Genomic DNA, 18514 nt, shown 5'->3' on the forward strand with positions numbered 1-18514 from the left:
AAAATGCTGGGATTACAGGCGTGAGTCCCTTTGCCTGGCCTAATTTTCAATCTTTCTTCTAAAGCTATCCAATTTCCTCTAAGCAGTGTTTTGGTTGTACTGCACAGCATTTGATATGTCTTATTTTTCACTGTTCTTGTCAACATATTTTACCCCTTCCACTGTGATTATTGACCCATTGATTATTTATAAGTGTGACATGTAAGCCGGCACGGTGGCTCACGTCTGGAATCCCAGCACTTTGGGAGGCCGAGACGGGTGGATCACGAGGTCAGGAGATGGAGACCATCCTGGCTAACACGGTGAAACTCTGTCTCTACTAAAAATACAAAAAATTAGCCGGGCGTGGTGGCGGGCACCTGTAGTCCCAGCTACTGGGGAGGCTGAAGCAGGAGAATGGCGTGAACCCCGGAGGCGGAGGTTGCAGTGAGCTGAGATCGCGCCACTGAGCTCCAGCCTGGGCGACAGAGGGAGACTCGGTCTCAAAACAAACAAACAAACAAACAAACAAAAAACAGGTGTGATATGTAATTTCCAAGCATTTGCAGATTTTCCAGTTATTGACTTCTAATTCAGAGAGGACACACTGTATGATTTCAATCCTTTGAAATTTGCTGAGACTTGTATAAGGTCCATGGTCCATTTCGATAAACATCCTATGTGCACATGGGAAGAGTAAGTAGGTTTTAGTGTTGTACATATGTGAACTAGGTCAAGTTGGTTAATCCTATTGTTCAAACTGTGTGAGGTTGATTCAAGGATAAAGAAAGAAACCAGTGGGATACAGTTCTGAAAGACACACACACACACACACACACACACACTTCAGTTATGCTGAGATGTTGGGGACTCCTCCAATTCGGTGAAAAAAAAATTATGCTTTTCAATAAATGATGCCAGGTCAATTGGATATCCACACGGAAAAAAATGAGCTCTGGCCACGTACCACACCATTCACAATAATTAATATGTAATCAATCATAGATCTAAATATGAGCCCTAAAACAAGCTTCTAAAACACAGGAGGATATCCTAATAAAAAGTTACTAACTATAAAGAAAATACTGATAAATTGGACATCACTAAGAGTAACTCCTGTTCATCCAAAGCAAAAGTAAACCACAAAATAGAAGAAGGTATTTGCGATAACGTCAATCAACCGGAATCCAAGAATCCGTCTACAATACAAAGGGCACGCGTCGGACCAAGAACTCGTATCCAGACTATGGGAAGAACCTCTACGAACGAAGTAGACAGACAACCCGATTTTCAAACGGACCCGGGCGAACACCCAGGCGGCTGGGGCTGGTTCTAGGCCCCCATTGCTCCGCCCTGCAGGGGCCGCTCCGGCCTGGTCGCCTTCTCCGGGCGCATCCAGGGAACTCGCTCGCTCCTCCTTAAGCGGGAGGCGGTCGGAGAAGCTCGGGCCGCGTCTCCCCGACTCCGCCCCCGGGGGTTGCCTTTCCCTTAGAAGGCCAAGCCCTAAGCCCAGCCTCTCGCCGGCTGGGAGTCGCGCGGTGCCCCGCTCGCTGCCCAGGACCCCGACGCCGCGGCCGGAGCCCCCAGCGAGCGCGGGAAGCCCCGCGGACCTCGCGCTCCCGGCTGGGGCGCGGACGGGGCGGGCGCCGGGGCGGGGCGCGCGTCCTCGCGGGTCTGAATGGAAGGGTCGAGGTCGTCGGCGGCGGCGAGCAGATCCTGAAGCCAGAACTCCACCCCGGCGCCCGCGCCATGCGGCGGGAGAGGTGAGCGCGGCGGGCGTGGCGTCCGTGCCGGGGTGCCCGGGGTGCCCGGGAACGGCGAGGCCGGGGACACGCGCGCAGGACGCGAGCGGCGGAGGTGGGCGGCCCCGGGCGGGGGCGGGGCGGGCCGGGGTCCGGGCAGTCGCCGTGGGGGACGCGCTGGGCTGTGCCCTCCGCCCCCGCCGCCCACGCACTCGTCTTCGAGGGCGGGCCCGGCGGCCCCGGAGCAACCCGCCGTCTCCCCGCGGCCCCTCCGCTCCCTGGCAGCGGCGGGGAATGTCTGTGGCTGAATCGAGGCTCTGAAAGAACGTGGCGCTGGGTTTTTAAAGATTTGGGGCACAAAAAACGAGAGCGGACCGGGCGCCGGCTACGGCCCTTCCCGAGGGCCACGCCCAGCCCGGCGCCCCGCGCGCCCCGTTCCCCGCGCCGCTTCCCTCCACCCGGCTGAGCGCTTGTGCCCGCAGGTGCGGCGCCCCCCACCCGCGTCGCCGCCATGGAGGTGCTGCGGCGCTCCTCGGTCTTCGCCGCCGAGATCATGGATGCCTTTGACCGCTCGCCCACCGACAAGGAGCTGGTGGCCCAGGCCAAGGCGCTGGGCCGGGAGTACGTGCACGCGCGGCTACTGCGCGCCGGCCTCTCCTGGAGCGCGCCCGAGCGCGCCGCGCCTGTCCCGGGACGCCTGGCCGAGGTGTGCGCGGTGCTCCTGCGCCTGGGTGAGTGCGCCCTGGTGGGACCCCCAGCTGCGCCTCCTCCCCTGCTGGGCCGCAGCCTCCCTCCGAGGCCGAGATGAGGGGCTGGCCCAGGGGCGCCCACCCCCTGACGGCCAGGCGCTCGGGACAGGGCCACCCAGGCGGGTGCTCCCAGATCTGCTCTCAGGCCTCCCACGCCACAGGCCCCCCCATCAGCTGCCTGCTCAGCCCAGATTTCAGCCATGCTGGCCATAAACAATAGAAAGCTCCAGAAAGAATAATCTATTAGTGGGTGGCTAAGGTCCCACAGTGACCCTTGTTCTCTGCTGGGCACAGAAACCCTTTGTAGGAGCACGTGTCCCGATGTTTATTTTGGAAAACAGATCCTTGCTGTTACTGGCCGAGATCCCGCCCGCTGCCCTCTGGATTCCAAGGCCTCCGAGGCCCCCCATTGGAAATTGCGCCCAACCGGGCTGGGTAGCCACAACCTCGGTATTCGTTGGTGCTGTGAGGACATCTGGGGGTGCTCGGTTCTGGGGTCACACAGCCCACTGGCTGGCCCCACTGTCTCCAAGGTCTGGACTGCAGAGGGTGGGACCAGCCGTCCCTCACCACAGCTGGGCTGCTGCCGTCACCTGTGAATGTTTATGAGGTGCCCAAAGAGGGCACATGGGGCGCTTGTGGCCGCGCCCGGGAAGGGGAGGTGACAGCAGCGGTGAAACTCTGAATCGGTGGCTCTTCCGGCAGGGGGTTGGGGTTGGAGGTCACGACCCTGTGAGGGGACATGCTGCCTCCTTTCAGGCTGACGCTGGCATGAGCTGTGGGTGGCCCCTGCCTTTACATGGTGGGCTGGGCCCAGAGAGCAAAGCTGTGCAGACTCCTGCCCAGGAGTGTGTGTGGGGTACACACAGAATCCATGGGGGCCAGCACAGAGCCTCCAGGAGGAGGTGGAGTCCCATGTGAGGCCTAGGTTGGAAGGAGGGAGAGGTCCCTGGGTGGGAGCCAGGCTGTTGGTGGGACTCCGTGAGACCCGCCACCTGCTGCTGCCTCTAGCCAGACTCTGAGAATGACCCTAGGGGATCCTTTAGTGGCCTTCTGAGAAGATGACGCCAGACTCCTGGAATGGCTGAGAGGAAGTCCCAAATGTCCAGGGGGGCCCCGGAGGGACACAGCTCAGACCTGCATCTGCCCTCACAGCTACTCAGGGTCAGTCTCCCGAGGCCAGTGCTGTCTCTTGCCCTCGGGCAGCACAGACAGGAAGAAGCCTGGGTTGTGTCCCCACCTTCAGTCTGGGGCCAGCCTGCAGCAGCCCCGGAGGTCTGTGTTTGGGAGCCGCAGGGTCAGGCCTGGGAATTTCCATGTCACCCCCCACCCCCGGTCAGCCTCTCCTGGGCTCTGCTCTGGTTCCAGATCTTAATTAGTGAGATACAGAGCAGCTGGCTCTGGGGAGGGGATGAGGGCGCCTTTATCGGCCAGAATGGTCCGGTCAGGAGCATTACCCTGTTTGCTTTGGCTGGAGAATTGGCTGGGCTGGGGACTCCCAATCCCAGGGCCCTGTGGCATTCCCGGCACCATCTGCCCTGTGCCTGTGCACTGCTGCTGCCAAGGGCGCCACAGGCAGCACTCGGGGCGGTGGGCCTGTAGGGGGCCGTCCTCGGCTGCCAGGGCGGGCTGATGCAGTGCCACCTCCAAGCATGTCCCCTTGGCAGCAAGAGCCCAGGTGGGAGTGTAGCAGTGCGGGTGGCCCAGGACAACGGCTCACCCTCTGCACCTGAGCGGTCCCTGAGCCATGCTGGGGCCTGAGCCAGACGCTCGGGCTTCCCCCTGCTCTCACCCCGAAGCTTTCTCTGCCCAGCCCCTCCCCACGTCGGGCTCTGGCCGCCTGCCTGGTCCCTCCTGCTCTGGGCAGCTCGGCTGCCTGTCGGCTGTGAGTCACCAGCAGGCACGGCCCACGCTCTCGCAGGATTCCCGCCCCACCGGCTTGGCCGGCTTGGCCTAGGGGCTGGCTCGTCAGAGGGGCAGGACTGGGGGCACCCTCAGCACTTCCTTGGTCTCCTGGTCTCTAGGGGCCAAGGTTGGGGGACGGCTCAAGGGAGGTCAGATGGGGTTAAGTGGAGGTGGGAATCAGACAAGTTAAGTCAGGAACAGGCCGGAATTCAAGCAGGGTCAGGTGGGGTCAGGTGCAGGGTGTGCCCCAAGCCAGTTGTGTCCCAGGGAGCTGGGGCGTGGGCTGTCTCTCACTGCCTTTGTGACCACACAGGGGATGAGCTGGAGATGATCCGGCCCAGCGTCTACCGCAACGTGGCTCGTCAGCTGCACATCTCCCTGCAGTCTGAGCCTGTGGTGACCGATGCGTTCCTGGCCGTGGCTGGCCACATCTTCTCTGCAGGTATGCCCAGCCTGCCCGTCCCATGGGACCTCAGGGAGGGATCTAGGGTCTGGCTCAGGCTCACAGGGACCCCACGAGCTGGCCCCCACCCATCCTGACGCTGCCCAGTGCCCACCGGTGCCATCTCGCTGCTGCGGGTGTCAGGAGCTGCCCAGCCACCAGCGTGGGCTCACACCACAGCATTCAGGGTCTCTTGTGGTTCTGCAGGCTGGTGGGCCTGCTGAGCAGCTGGCACAGGCTTCTCGAGCAGTGGTGGTTGTGGTCCAGCATTAATGAGGCTGCACGACCTGCAGTCCTGTGGGGTGGCACGTCCTAGGGTTGCTTGGGTTCCTGCAGGGGCCCCCGCGCAGGGCTTGGGCTTCTCGTAGCGTGGTGCTGTGTCCCGAGGAGGAGTGGCCAGGGGCAGGTTTCCCACACAGCTCCCGAGTAGATGCTGCCAGGCTGTTAGGATAGACCCTCAGAAGTCACGGGGGGCCGGGCGCGGTGGCTCAAGCCTGTAATCCCAGCACTTTGGGAGGCCGAGACGGGCGGATCACGAGGTCAGGAGATCGAGACCATCCTGGCTAACCCGGTGAAACCCCATCTCTACTAAAAAAAAAAAAATACCAAAAAAACTAGCCGGGCGAGGTGGCGGGCGCCTGTAGTCCCAGCTACTCAGGAGGCTGAGGAGTAAACCCGGGAGGCGGAGCTTGCAGTGAGCTGAGATCTGGCCACTGCACTCCAGCCTGGGCGACAGAGCGAGACTCCATCTCAAAAAAAAAAAGAAGTCATGGGTAACTGCTGGATTCTGGTGGTCAGAGGCAAGGCTTTAGGGCTCCAGCGTCCAGGAGAGGGGACAGCATGGGGGCAGGAAGTCCAAGCTGACTGGCTCCGGGGGGTGTCCAGAGAACAGCAGTGCGTCTCACCTGGCTGTGCCTGCCTCACCTGTGACCCTCCTGGGCACTCCCATCTCTGCCCTGGAGAGGCAACTCCGGGCCCCACCTCCCCACTCCTGCTGCTCCCGGCTGTCCACATGCTTCTAGGCCCACAAGTCCCCTGCTTGGTGCCCTGCTGTCCACTTGTCCAGCTGCCTCGGCCTGGATTTGTCCAGTGTGGCTTCTGTCCGCTTGCCCCGTGTCATCAGGTCTGGCCCTGCAGACCTCAGCCCCTTTGACCTCTGTGACCTTGGATCCCGTCCTGGCACCCCGTGCTATGAGCTGCCCCTGGGTGTGGCAGGCGCTGGGTGCTGCCATAGGGGTGAGTGGTGCGCCGGCCCTGATGTGGCACCTCCCTGATTGGCACATCCCTCAGCTGTTTTCCAAGTGCTGTCCGGGTGCTGGGCACAGCTCTGGGCCAGCGAACCCCGGGTGAGCAGGATTCCCTGAAGTTTGGAGGAGGGGGAATGCTGTTCACCCGAGGTGGGTTTTTGGAAGACACCTGGCAGCAGGGAGGCCTTGCACACCGTCGTCTGGGAGCTGGTCTGAGTCCGTGGCCAATCAGCTGTGTGACTGTGGCCCTCTGTCATCTCTGTGGCCTCAGCTGCCTTGTCTGCGGGGCAGTCCTGACAGCAGCAGGAGCCGGGCATCAGGCAGAGGCGCCAGAGGAAGTCACACCCTCGCTGTGGGAGATGCATCCCATACCACGGGGGGGACCCTCAGAGCTAGGGGTCTTCAGATGGCCTCAGGACCTCCACCCACCGGAGGGCAAGGGGAAGAGGCCAGAAGTGTGAGGACCACTGCCTCTCGCTCAGGCAGACCCCACCCTTGTGGGGTGACCTCCAGCTCCTCTCCCAGGCATCTCCTCTGACCCCGGGTGGGCCGGCCGGAAGCCTGGAGACAGAGCCGGGCTGACACCCTCGGCTGTAGGCCAAGGCGGCGGGGGCTGCCAGCGTTTGCTGACAGAGTCCGGCCTCTCCAGTGCCACACTTGCTCACTGCTGACCTCCCTGGACAGAAGTGACTTAGGCTGGGATGCAGCGGTGACCCTGCAGGCTGCTGGAGAGGGAAGGCTGAGTCCTGGGGTGGAGTCCAGGCGAGGTCTGGTCCTGCCCCCAGGCTTGTTTTGTTGCCACAGCATGTACTGGAGTGCCTCAGACCACACCTGGGGAGGGGCAGTGGCCTCAGGCTGTGGTGTGGGGTCAGGAGGCAGAACCGAGCTGGGTGCGGGCGAGACGCCCTGTCTGGCACTCCTTGGGGTGGCCTCAGAGCCTGGATTCTGTCACTGCTCCTGTGTTCCTCTGGGAGATTGTAAATGAATCCTCTTCGGCAGTGTGGCTCCAAGGCCCCCATATGGCAGCCCGGTGGGGCTGATGGTGGGGGGCCGGACCCAGCCAGGCTGAGGCGTGTCATGGAGCAGACCTAGGTTGACTGGGGGTACATATGGGTAGGGGCTGGGGAGTGGGCGGGTGGTGTGGCTCAGGGGCTGGGTGGGCAGGGGGCAGGGTCCACGGCACAGTGGGTGGCAAAAGCATGGTGGCAGGAGCTGGCGAGCTGGTGCCCGCCCCTCCTTCCCCCAGGGTAGCCCAGGCAGGCACCCGGAGGAGGCAGCGGGTGGGGCCCAGGAAGGAAGCCAGGAGTGGAAGGCATCCTGGGCTGACGACCCCTCTTGGCCCTCCCTGGGCCGACGCCGGTGCGTGGTCGGCCCCCCGGGCGTCTGTCTCGGGGCTGCTGGGTTTACGAGCCGCAGGCTGGCTTTAAAAGGAACAGTCACTTCCGAGAATGCAGCAGCCTGCCCGGGCCCCGGAGGTGGAGCAGGCCCCGGAGGTGGGCCTCCCCCTTTGGCAGGGAGAGAGGATGGGGCTGGGATGCCCCTGCCCGCCCAGCCTTGCCTGAGCAGCGCCTGGCCTGAGGTGGGGGCGGTTTCTAGGAAGGCTCTGGTTGGTTCTGGGAGGGCGCCTGAAGGCCGGGGAGGGCTGAGGGGAACGGTGATGGCGGGACGAGTGGGCACACAGCTGACAGGGGATGTTGGGGGGCACCGACCAGGTGGTTCGGACCATGTGTAGAGTTCAGTTTAAGTCTTGTGGGTTTCGCTGGAAAACTGGAGCTGACTCCCCTGTGGTCAACATCCCCCAGCCCACCTAGCGCCCCAGGCTTGTCCCATGCAGGCCTGGCTCTGGCCACCCGGCAGCCTCCACACCACCACCTGCCTGAGGGGAGCCGCGCAGGCTGAAGCACAGGAGCTGCGTGACCTGCGACGGGTTTCTGAGCCTCCCTGAACTTAGAGCCACCTGACTAGGGAGCTAGGGCAGGGCTGCTCCCTTCTGCCCCTCAGGCCCACTGGCAGCTGCACCCCCAATCCCCTTCACCCTTTGTCCATCCCAGTCCTCTTGGGCCCTTTTGCCTACAGAGTGAGCCTCTAGCCTCCAGGTGCTTTACATGTCCTTGCCTCCCTGCCTGAGGCCTCTCCCATGCCAGCCACCCCTGCACACTCTGACCCCGGGTCTTCCTCCCTCTCTTCCTCTTAGCAGGCACCCCGAGGGTGTGCGCCCAGCCCAGCCCCTCCACTGCAGGCAGGCGGCACGACCTGCACTGGCTGGGGTGTTGGCTGGTGTGATGTGAGCCACCTGACGGCCGCAGGGCAGGGCTCCGTGGGGGTCTCCAAGTCTCCAGCCCCAGGAGCCTCCCATGAAGGCCAACAAATGTTTTCTGACTGTTTTCATTTAGGGCTTCAAAGTTCCCACTCAGGACTTTGGAATAACTCATTTCCAAAGTGGTAGAACTCATTTTCCTCCCCATTTAAAAGTCAGCAATAGTTTTTTCTTCTTTGAATTTGAATTGTATTTCTATAACTACATATGTAATTTTATATAATTCTTCTAATGATAGTTTTACTATAAGAAAAATTTAAATGGCTGGGTGCAGTGACTCACGCCTGTAATTCCAGCACTTTGGGAGGCCGAGGTGGTTGGATCACCTGAGATAAGGAGTTCGAGACCAGCCTGACCAAAAAGAAGAAACCCTGTCTCTAATAAAAATACAAAATTAGCTGGGCGTTGTGGCACATGCCTGTAATCTCAGCTACTCAGGAGGCTGAGACAGGAGAATCGCTTGAACCTGGGAGGCAGAGGTTGCGGCAAGCTGAGATTGTACCACTGCTCTCCAGCCTGGGTGACAGAGGCAGACCCCTATTCTTTCTTTCTTTTTTCTTTTTTCTTTTTTTTTTTTTTTTGCGACGGAGTTTCACTCGTCGCCCAGGCTGGAGGTGCAGTGGTGCAATCTTGGCTCACTGCAACCTCCATCTCCTGGGTTCAAGCAATTCTCCTGCCTTAGCCTCTCAAGTAGCTGGGATTACAGGCGTGTGCCACCACGCCTGGCTAATTTTTGTATTATTAGGAGAGACAGAGTTTCACCATGTCAGCCAAGCTGGTCTCGAACTCCCGACCTCAGGTGATCCACCTGCCTTGGCCTCCCAAAGTGCTGGGATCACAGGCATGAGCCACCACGGCCAGCCAAAGAGACCCTATTAAAAAAAAAAAAATGCTGGGTGCGGGGGCTCACGCCCAGCCTGCCTTCTATGGCTGACCACCACATTTATGTAACCATTTATCTGTTGAAGGACACTTGGGTTCTTTCCACCTTTTGGCAATTGTGAATTGGCTGCTGTGAACGTCTGTGACTATTTGTTGGAGCTGATTTTTGTTTTCATAAAAGATCCAGGTTTGCTGCTGTATGAGGGACTGGAGAGCAGTGCTCCATCTTTGCATGTGCGGTGTCCGCAGGCTGACTCCCTCCAGGGATCACTGCTGGGCGGCATGTTTTATGGCCGTTCAGATACTGCCAGTGCCCTCCAACTGGGCTTCCCACCAAGGTTTACAAGGCTTTGCAGTTGCCTGAATCCTCACACTGCCATTTAAAAGCATTTATTTATTTATCTAGAGACGGGGTCTCGCTCTGTCGCTCAGGCTGGAGTGCCGTGGTGCGATCTTGGCTCACTGCAACCTCCGCCTCCCCGGGTTCAAGCGATTCTCCTGCTTCAGCCTCCTGAGTAGCTGGGATTACAGGTGCGTGCCACCATGCCCAGCTAATTTTTTTGTGTATCTTTTGTAGAGACGGTGTTTCACCATGTTGGTCAGGCTGGTCTTGAACTCCTGACTTTGTGATCTGCCCGTCTCGGCCTCCCAGAGTGCTGGGATTACAGGCGTGAGCCACCGTGCCTCGCCTACAAGCTTTTAATGCAATAGATCACATCTTGTTTTAATTTGCCTTTCTTTGGTTATGAATGAAGGTGAACATGTTTTGTGTCTCTGATTTATAATTTTTTTGGGTGAATCAGCTGTTCCAGTTCTGTGCTCGTAGTTCTTTTGAAAGCCTCTCTTTTCTCACTAATATATAAAATGTCTGCCCGTGTTGAGGCGTTGTGTCCTGCCTTTTGTTCTTTCCCCCGCTGTCGCCATCTTTTGTCTTCTCTTTCAAGGCGGCTTCCATCTCAGTTCAGCCTCAGCAGGTTAGGGGTCTGGGGAAGGCAGTTTCTCCGCAGGCCTCAGCTTCTTTATATGTAAAATGTGGATGCCAGGCCTGCTGCGGGAACAGGCTGCCACGGGGTGCTGACTGTGAGGTCACTGGCTGCTCACTGGCTGCTGCCCTCAGTTCCCTCGCCTCACCCCGCATTGTAGCTGCGGCCTCCTCCACAGACGTGGGCTGGGCAGGTATGCAGTGGAGTCCGAGAAACCTGCCTGCCCGAGAACTGCCTGAGAGGGTGGACAGGCAGCCAGCTGGCCAGGTGTCCTGTAGGGGAGCGGTCCCCCTTGGGAGGGTCCCTGGTCATTAGCTGGACAGCAAGCACAACAGCAGCTCAGAGAGGCCCAGCCCCTTCCTTCAGTGCTCCCGTGGGCGGGATTCAAGTTCTGGTCTTGACCATCTCTCTCCCTGCAGGCATCACGTGGGGCAAGGTGGTGTCCCTGTATGCGGTGGCCGCGGGGCTGGCCGTGGACTGTGTGAGGCAGGCCCAGCCTGCCATGGTCCACGCCCTCGTGGACTGCCTGGGGGAGTTTGTGCGCAAGACCCTGGCAACCTGGCTGCGGAGACGCGGCGGATGGGTGAGCACCTGAGCGCCCGTTGGGGTGGGAGAGCTGGGGTGCCAGGGTGCAGAGGTATGGGAGGGAGTGGCGCGTGGGTGATCACCTGAGCACTGCTGGGGGAGACGGGCGAGGCAGGGAGTGCGGCAAAGGCCGAGACCCACAGGCAGGCCCTGGGCTCTCTCCTCTGCCTGGATCCAGCACTGACTTACCCCCTGACCCTACCCCTGTACTAAAGACCTGCTGCCCCCAGCCCCTGCCCACCCGAGTGGGAAAAGCAAGGCCCCGAGGGGTGGGTATCAGAGCCAAACCCTTCATCTGTCTCCATGCCCCCAGCTTCCCGCCCTGCCCTGTCCAGACCGCAGGTGCTGCTGGGGCCTGGGTATGGAGGGCGGCTCCCCTGCCCAGAGTCCAGCGTTCTTTCCTGCACAGTGGGTGTTGGGCCCGGTGTGTAAATCAGTGGCCAGGGATGACAGGGCTCAGACCCCTCTGCTGGGGTCTTTGGTTCAACATCTCGAGAGATTGAAGTCAAGTGGTCTGTGGGAGCTGTGGTCTCCCGAAGGCTGAATTGGGGGTGGGGGAGGACACTGTCCTAAGATGACACGCGGCTACAGGCATCCCTCAGCACAGAAACCCCAAGACTTCCGTCCCCTCCTGCCTTCCTCCTGTGGAGTCTGGCATGGGGCTGGGCACTGTGTGCCCTGTGGGCGAGGACACTTTGAGCAACGCCAACGCCACAGGTCCAGGCTGCAGGGAAAAGACGTCATTTATTAGCAGGAAGTGAAGGGAATAAGAGAATTGGAGTGGATGTTCATTCACTCATCCAGGAGGAACCTCAGAGTCCAGGGAGTCCTTGGGCTTCTGGAAGCGCAGTTCCTGCTGTTGTTCCAGGCAGAGTCTGAATGAAGCTGGGTTTGCCTCTTCCTGGCAGCCCAGGCTCCGAGGCCCCACAGGAGGACGCTGGGGTACTTGTAGCCCCTGGGGCGCAGCAGGCAGGTGGTTGAGGGGAGCTGGCACCCTGGTCTGGGTGTCCGGAGCCCCAGCAAGGGCCACGAAGGCCTCTCCTGCGCGGCAGGGGCCCTCCGGCCGGCCTGGCTGCCCTCTGTCCCCACCTCTGGTGCTTCCTGGCTCTTCACACTGGCTGAATGTGCACGGTGTTGGGTCTGGTCTTGTGCTGGAGACTTCAGTCCAGGCCGCAGACCTCCTTCCCGAACAGTCTCCTGCATTCCCTCACACAATTTGCTGATATTCTGGTGCACAGTGCTAGGGGGCCTGGTGGTGCTGGGGGCCTGGCGGTTTCGGGGGGCCTGGTGGTGCTGGGGGCCTGGCAGTTTCGGGGGGCCTGGTGGTGCGGGGGGTCTGGCGGTGTTGGCTCTGCTCTCTCACGTTCTCCTTCTTCCCTCCCAGACTGATGTCCTCAAGTGTGTGGTCAGCACAGACCCTGGCCTCCGCTCCCACTGGCTGGTAGCCGCACTCTGCAGCTTCGGCCGCTTCCTGAAGGCTGCCTTCTTCGTGCTGCTGCCAGAGAGATGAGCTGCCCACCTGGGCAGTGGCCGCAGCCTGGCCCCCTGAGCCTGACGCAGGAGGCCCTCAGCACCCGAACACATCTCCCTCCTCCCCACCCGAGCCTGGAGCACTCTAACCCTTGGAGACCCCCTAAGCCCCATTCCTCCAGAGACCCAGGCCCTCCAGAAGGGCTGAGCGGGGATAGGCTTGCCTGAGCCTGGAGCTGGGCTTTGGGGCAGCCTGCGACCCTCCCCACTTGTGCCCCTTCTCCTGGGATCTCTGTGTCTTCCCTTTTCTTTCTGGGGCCAGGAAGTCAGCGTCAACTCCCAGGCCCCAGATGCAGGGGCCCGGAAACACGTGCTCTCCCCTGAGCCCCAAATGCAGGGGCCTGGGAACACCGTGCTGTCACCTGAGCCTGGGGGTCCCATCCCAGGAAGAGGGGCTGTCTCAGGACCTGAGTCCTCAGGGGCCCCGCACATTCAATCTGAAGGTGACCCTGGCCTGGCCGAAGCTGGAAGAGCCGTGGGGACGCAGCCAGTAAACAGAGCGTAAGGCTCACGTGCTGGTTGCTTAATCCGTTTCTGGAGGAAGAGTATGACCCCCACCTGTGATGGGGTCCTTGTGTGGTGGGGACCGGGGCCAGTGGGCTCCAGAGCGCATGCTTAACCCGTGGATGTGGAACCTGCAGCAGAGAAGGAAGGTCGCATGAGCTAGATCCCGCTTAACCCCTGGATGTGGAACCTGCAGCAGAGAAGGAAAGTCGCATGAGCTAGATCCCGCTTAACCCATGGATGTGGAACCTGCGGCAGAGAAGGAAGGTCGCATGAGTCAGATCCCAGTCCAGTTTCATGTCAGTGGAGGGTGAGGGTGACCCCATCTGCTATTTTTGTGCCCATCCTCAGACAGCCATTTGGGGATGTGCCTGTTAGGGCTCCCTAAGAACTCAGATGCCCAGGAAGCCCAGCCCCTCAGGACGTACCCACATGCAGCCTTCCCTTGACGCCTGCGTTTCTGGGCACGTGAGGCATCTTTCCAGGAACCCCGAGCCAGCCCTGTCCCGCCCCAACGCAGCATGGCACTCAGGAGATACAGGCTGGATGTGGGGCGGTCCTTCTGGGGAGGCCTGGCCTAGCAGCCTGCCCTCCGCACGCCGCCCACCTGAGCCCTCCCTGCCAGGCTTCATGCTGGGGTGGGCCACATGCCAGGACAAGAGGACCCCAGCAGAAAGCCAGCCCCGGACTCACATGGCATTCAGATCCCACTGGGGGGTTGGGGTGGTAATAAACTTCTCCAAATGATCATTCTCATTTTACACAGAATGTCACTCGCATGTGTTAAAATGGCTTCTACCTACATACAACGTGGTAAAAGGTGTGGAACGTTTGCTTGAAAATAATTGGGGGTGGGGGAGTGGTGAGAGGGTGGGGATGGGAGGGTTCCTGGAATTGGTTCTTTATCCTGATTAGATGTAAAGGCACTAATGCTGATTTCTAGTAGTAAAAAGAGCACCAATAGTCCATAGTGTGATGTACCAACAGAGAGATGCATAGTATCACCACTGCGTGCTGCTCATTAAATACTTGCAGAAGGCAGGGTTCTGGTTCTGGTGGCTTTTGTTTTGAACACTTTCGTCAAACTAGAATATAATGGGCCAGGTGCAGTAGCTCACACCTGTAATCCCAGTACTTTGGGAGGCAGGAGGATGGCTTGAGGCCAGAAGTTCGAGACCAGCCTAGGCAATATAACAAGATCCCATCTGTACAAAAATAAAATCAGTCAAGCACGGTGGCCTGCACCTGTGGTCCCAGCTATTCTGGAGGCTGACGGGGGAGGATTGGTTGAATCTGAGAGATTGAGGCTGCAGTTAGCTGTGATTGTACCACTGTACTCCAGCCTGGGTAACATAGTGAGACCCTGTCTCAAAACAAAAACAAAAACAGGTGTGGTGGCTGACGCCGGTAATCCCAGCACTTTGGGAGGCCCGAGCAGGCGGATCACCTGAGGTCAGGAGTTCAAGACCAGCCTGGCCAACATGGCAAAACCCCAACTCTACTAAAAATACAAAAATTAGCCAGGTGTGGTGGCAGGCACCTGTAATCCCAGCTACTCGGGAGGCTAAGGCAGGAGAATTACTTGAACCCGGGAGGCAGAGCTTGCCGTGAGCCGGGATTGCCCCACTGCCCTCCAGCCTGAACAGAGAGAGACTCCATCTCAAAAAAGTATGATGGGAGTGAGCTCAGGATTCAGATTCCCAGCTGAAGTGTCACCTGAATAATCTGCAAGTTATGACTATCCCAAGAAAGACTCTTAACTCCTTTAGCTGCGGGTCTGAGACTACTGAAAAACCCAGAATCTCGTCCTTCCAGTGGCTGCATTATAGCACATGTGGAGCTCCCAGCCTCACGGTGTCTGCTGTGCAAGTGAAGGCATTGGTTGGCAAGGAATGGGATCCTGTCAGCTGGAGCTGGGATGAGGATGTGTGGGGTGACCCTGATGAACAGTGGAGACCCTGAACCCCTAAATCCTGATGAGTCTTCAACAGTGGAAGAGGCCCCCCTAACCCTAGTGGTAGCTTCCCCAACTCCATCTGAGCGGTTAACCCTGTGTTGTCTGAGGAAATGGGACGGCCCTGAGGCTGCTGACTAGCAAGACCAGGCTGCTGCTCCCCAGGACCTGCCCCCACCCCTTTTTGCTTCTAGACATGGAACTAGACTGATGTGGGGCAGGCCCTAGAGCTGAGATACAGGGCGTGAGCATGAGGAGATGCACTTACCCAAGAGGATGTGAGTTTTCCAGTTTACACAGAAACCCCAGGAATGTGGGAATGCATATTGAGGGCCTGGGAGAATGGCAGGAGGAACACAGAGTTGGATCAGGCCAAATTTATTGGTACGGGTTCACTAAGCAGAGAGCCTGCATTTAGAAAGGGCTCTGATTGGTTGGTTGGCTGCTTGGCTGAAACATGGGCCAAAACATGGCCCACCATGGGATAACTGGACATGCCTGGTCACCCATGGTTAGTGTGGAAGGGATTCAAAGGCTTAGGGAGATTGGAATGCTAGAGTGGGTTTGTCCTCCCCATGCTGCCCTCGTTCCCCTGCTAGAGTGGATTCGTTCTCCCTATTCTCCTCCTCTTCCTCCAGCCCTCCACCCTCCTACCCTGCAGCTCTCCTCCTCTTCCTCCTCTGCAGCCCTCCACCACCCTCCCCCTACAACCTTCCTCCTCTTCCAGTCCTCCACCCTCCCCCTCCCCTGCAACTCTCCACCACTCTCCTCCTCCCACTGCAGTTCTCTTTTCTTTGTAGCCCTCCTCCTCCTCCCCGGCCAGCTCTTCTCTTCCCCTTCACCCACAATACTCCTCCTCCTCCCCTTGCAACCTTCCTCCCTCTCCTCCTCCCCCTGCAGTCCTCCACCCTCCTCCCCTGCAGCGCTACTCCTCTTTTCTTTGTAGCCCTCCTCCTTATCCAGCCCTCCACCCTCCTACCCTCCCTTGGCAGCCCTACTCCCTCCCCTCCCTCCTCCTCCTCCTCTACTTCTCTCCCTCATCTTCCCTCAGGACCCAGCCCTAATGCCAGTACCCCAAGCCTTCGCTGACCCTCAGCAGGGAGGCTCCCGACTGGGTGCACGGGGCAGTGCCCAGGAACTCTGGTTCAGGCCTGCCGCAGGGCTCGTTTGCCTCTTCAGTGGTGGCTCTTAGGAGGTGCGGTTCCGTGGCTGAGGAGCCACACAGGAAGGCCCACTACCTGTGTCCCTCGCTTTGTGCATCTGCTTCTCCGGAACAGGACCCCTGAGGCCAGGCCTGGTGGACCACCCTGCTTCCCATGCGGCCTTGCACAGGCCTTCCTGTGGACACTGCACACAGGTGACTGAACCTGATAGGACAAAACCTGAAGAGTGAGATGTCTCTAAAATCTCCACGTGGGCCGACCACGACCCTCCTGGTGGAGGCTGTCTTCTGCTACCGTGTGCCACGCCAGAGCTCCCCTACCCTGGGAACAAATGCCAGGGTGCCCTGCAGCCCAGTTCTCCTCAGTCCCCTCATCCGTCCAGAGAACAAACGCCAGGGGGCCTTACGACCCGGCTCTCCTCGGTCCCCTGATCCGTCCCGCCCATTTTCATTCCTCTCACTTTGGCCTCCTGTGTGTCCGACTGCCTCTGGGCCAGACTCATTGCAGGGCTACGGGCCTGGGCAGGCCCCCCCTTCCTGCTTTCTGATGCAGCGATATTCTTCCCTTTTTAGGACCTCGCTCTGTCACCCAGGCTGGAGCGCAGTGGCGCAGTCTCGCCTCTGCAACCTCTGCCCCCTGGGTTCAAGTGATTCTTGTGCCTCAGTCTCCTGAGTAGCTGGGATTACAGGTGCCCACCACCATGCCCGGCTAATTTTTCTATTTTTCATAGAGATGGGGTTTTGCCACGTTGGCCAGGCTGGTCTTGAAATCCTGACCTCAAGGGATCCACCCACCTCGGCCTCCCAAAGTGCTAGGATTACAGGTGTGAACCACTGTGCCCGGCTGACATTCTCCTCTTAAAGCCTGATGCCAGCTCAGGCCACAGACATTAGCCCTTCTGACAAAGCTGGAGGACAAGGCCCCCTCGCACGCCCCATCCTCTCCTCGCCCCTCCAGGGGGCCCTCCCCTGAGCGTCTCCTTTGAAGCCCTGCCCCTCTATCACGCTCCCCCCCAACCCACACAGTCTCCAGAAACATGAAGGGAGGACCCCTGGGGTGGTCTGGCAACGCCTGCCTGGTGGACAGCAGATGGGAGAGAAGGAAAGTGGCCAGTGGGAGAAGGGGCAGAGGAAAGGGGAGGAGGAAGGAGGAAAAGTGAAGCCCACGCTCAAGGTGCCCCTCCTGCCCAGGCTTCCTGCCAGATGCTTCTTGGATCAGATACTTTGTTATATTTCCAGCACAAGAAAGTGATGTTACAAACACTAAGAGAATTCAGAGAAACAGCAGGATTTAAAGTAGCACACAGAGATCTTTGTGTATACTTTCAGTTAAAAGACAGAATGGAAGAGATGACCCATTTTTAACAGCAACAAAAAGATAAAAATCCTCATGCATGAAAGAAATGTGAAATCCTAAATGGGAAAAACTTTAAATATGCCATAAAGACACCAAAGTAGATTTCTTTTTTTTTTTTTTTTTTTTTTTTGAGACGGAGTCTCACTCTGTCGCCCAGGCTGGAGTGCAGTGGCCAGATCTCAGCTCACTGCAAGCTCTGCCTCCCGGGTTTACACCATTCTCCTGCCTCAGCCTCCGAGTAGTAGCTGGGATTACAGGCGCCCGCCACCTCGCCCAGCTAGTTTTTTGTATTTTTTAGTAGAGACGGGGTTTCACCGTGTTTGCCAGGATGGTCTCGATCTCCTGACCTTGTGATCCACCCGTCTCGGCCTCCCAAAGTGCTGGGATTACAGGCTTGAGCCACCGCGCCCGGCCAGTAGATTTCAACAATACCATGGTTTGAACACATTCCCCAAAAGTTCATGCGTTGGAAACCTGGACTCCAATGCAGCAGTGCTGGGATGGGATTCTGGGGAGGTGATTGGCTCATGAGGACTAATCCATTCATGGACTAATGGGTTCTCAGGGAGTGGAGCAGTTATCACCAGGGGGCTGGTTATAAAAGCCAGCTTTGCCGTCTCTCATAAGACCCTCACATAATGCCTGGCATCACCTCGAGGCTGCAGAGTCCCGACCAGCAAGAAGGTCCTCACCAGATGCAACTCCTATACCTTAGCTCCCTGCCTCCAGAACTGTAAGAAATAAAATTCTTTTCTTTATAACTTACCCAGTCTGTGGTATTCAGTCAGAGCAACAGAAAATGAATTAAGACAGACAGAAAGAAATACCATGGTCCTGGATAAGAAAACTCTCCTAAGCAAGACAATTCTACAAAAGTAAATTTATAAGGCCGGGCGCGGTGGCTCAAGCCTGTAATCCCAGCACTTTGGGAGGCCGAGACGGGCGGATCACGAGGTCAGGAGATCGAGACCATCCTGGCTAACATGGTGAAACCCCGTCTCTACTAAAAAATACAAAAAACTAGCCGGGCGCGGTGGCGGGCGCCTGTAGTCCCAGCTACTCGGAAGGCTGAGGCAGGAGAATGGCGTGAACCCGGGAGGCGGAGCTTGCAGTGAGCAGAGATCCGGCCACTGCACTCCAGCCTGGGCGGCAGAGCGAGACTCCGTCTCAAAAAAA

The 18514-nt window shown here is 58.7% G+C and overlaps 1 protein-coding gene across 1 annotated transcript; it reads left to right on the forward strand.

Moving 5' to 3' along the window:
* The first annotated feature begins 1144 nt into the window (after nt 1–1144).
* On the forward strand, nt 1145–13626 carry BOK (BOK, BCL2 family apoptosis regulator). Its single transcript, XM_025405610.1, has 5 exons — nt 1145–1742; nt 2204–2452; nt 4689–4817; nt 10666–10829; nt 12216–13626. The coding sequence occupies exons 2-5, from the start codon at nt 2233–2235 to the stop codon at nt 12339–12341; spliced, it is 639 nt and encodes a 212-aa protein (XP_025261395.1). The 5' UTR covers nt 1145–1742; nt 2204–2232; the 3' UTR covers nt 12342–13626.
* The last annotated feature ends 4888 nt before the right edge of the window (nt 13627–18514 follow it).

The sequence above is a fragment of the Theropithecus gelada genome, chromosome 12 (genome assembly GCF_003255815.1).
Source record: "Theropithecus gelada isolate Dixy chromosome 12, Tgel_1.0, whole genome shotgun sequence".
Lineage (NCBI taxonomy): Eukaryota > Metazoa > Chordata > Mammalia > Primates > Cercopithecidae > Theropithecus > Theropithecus gelada.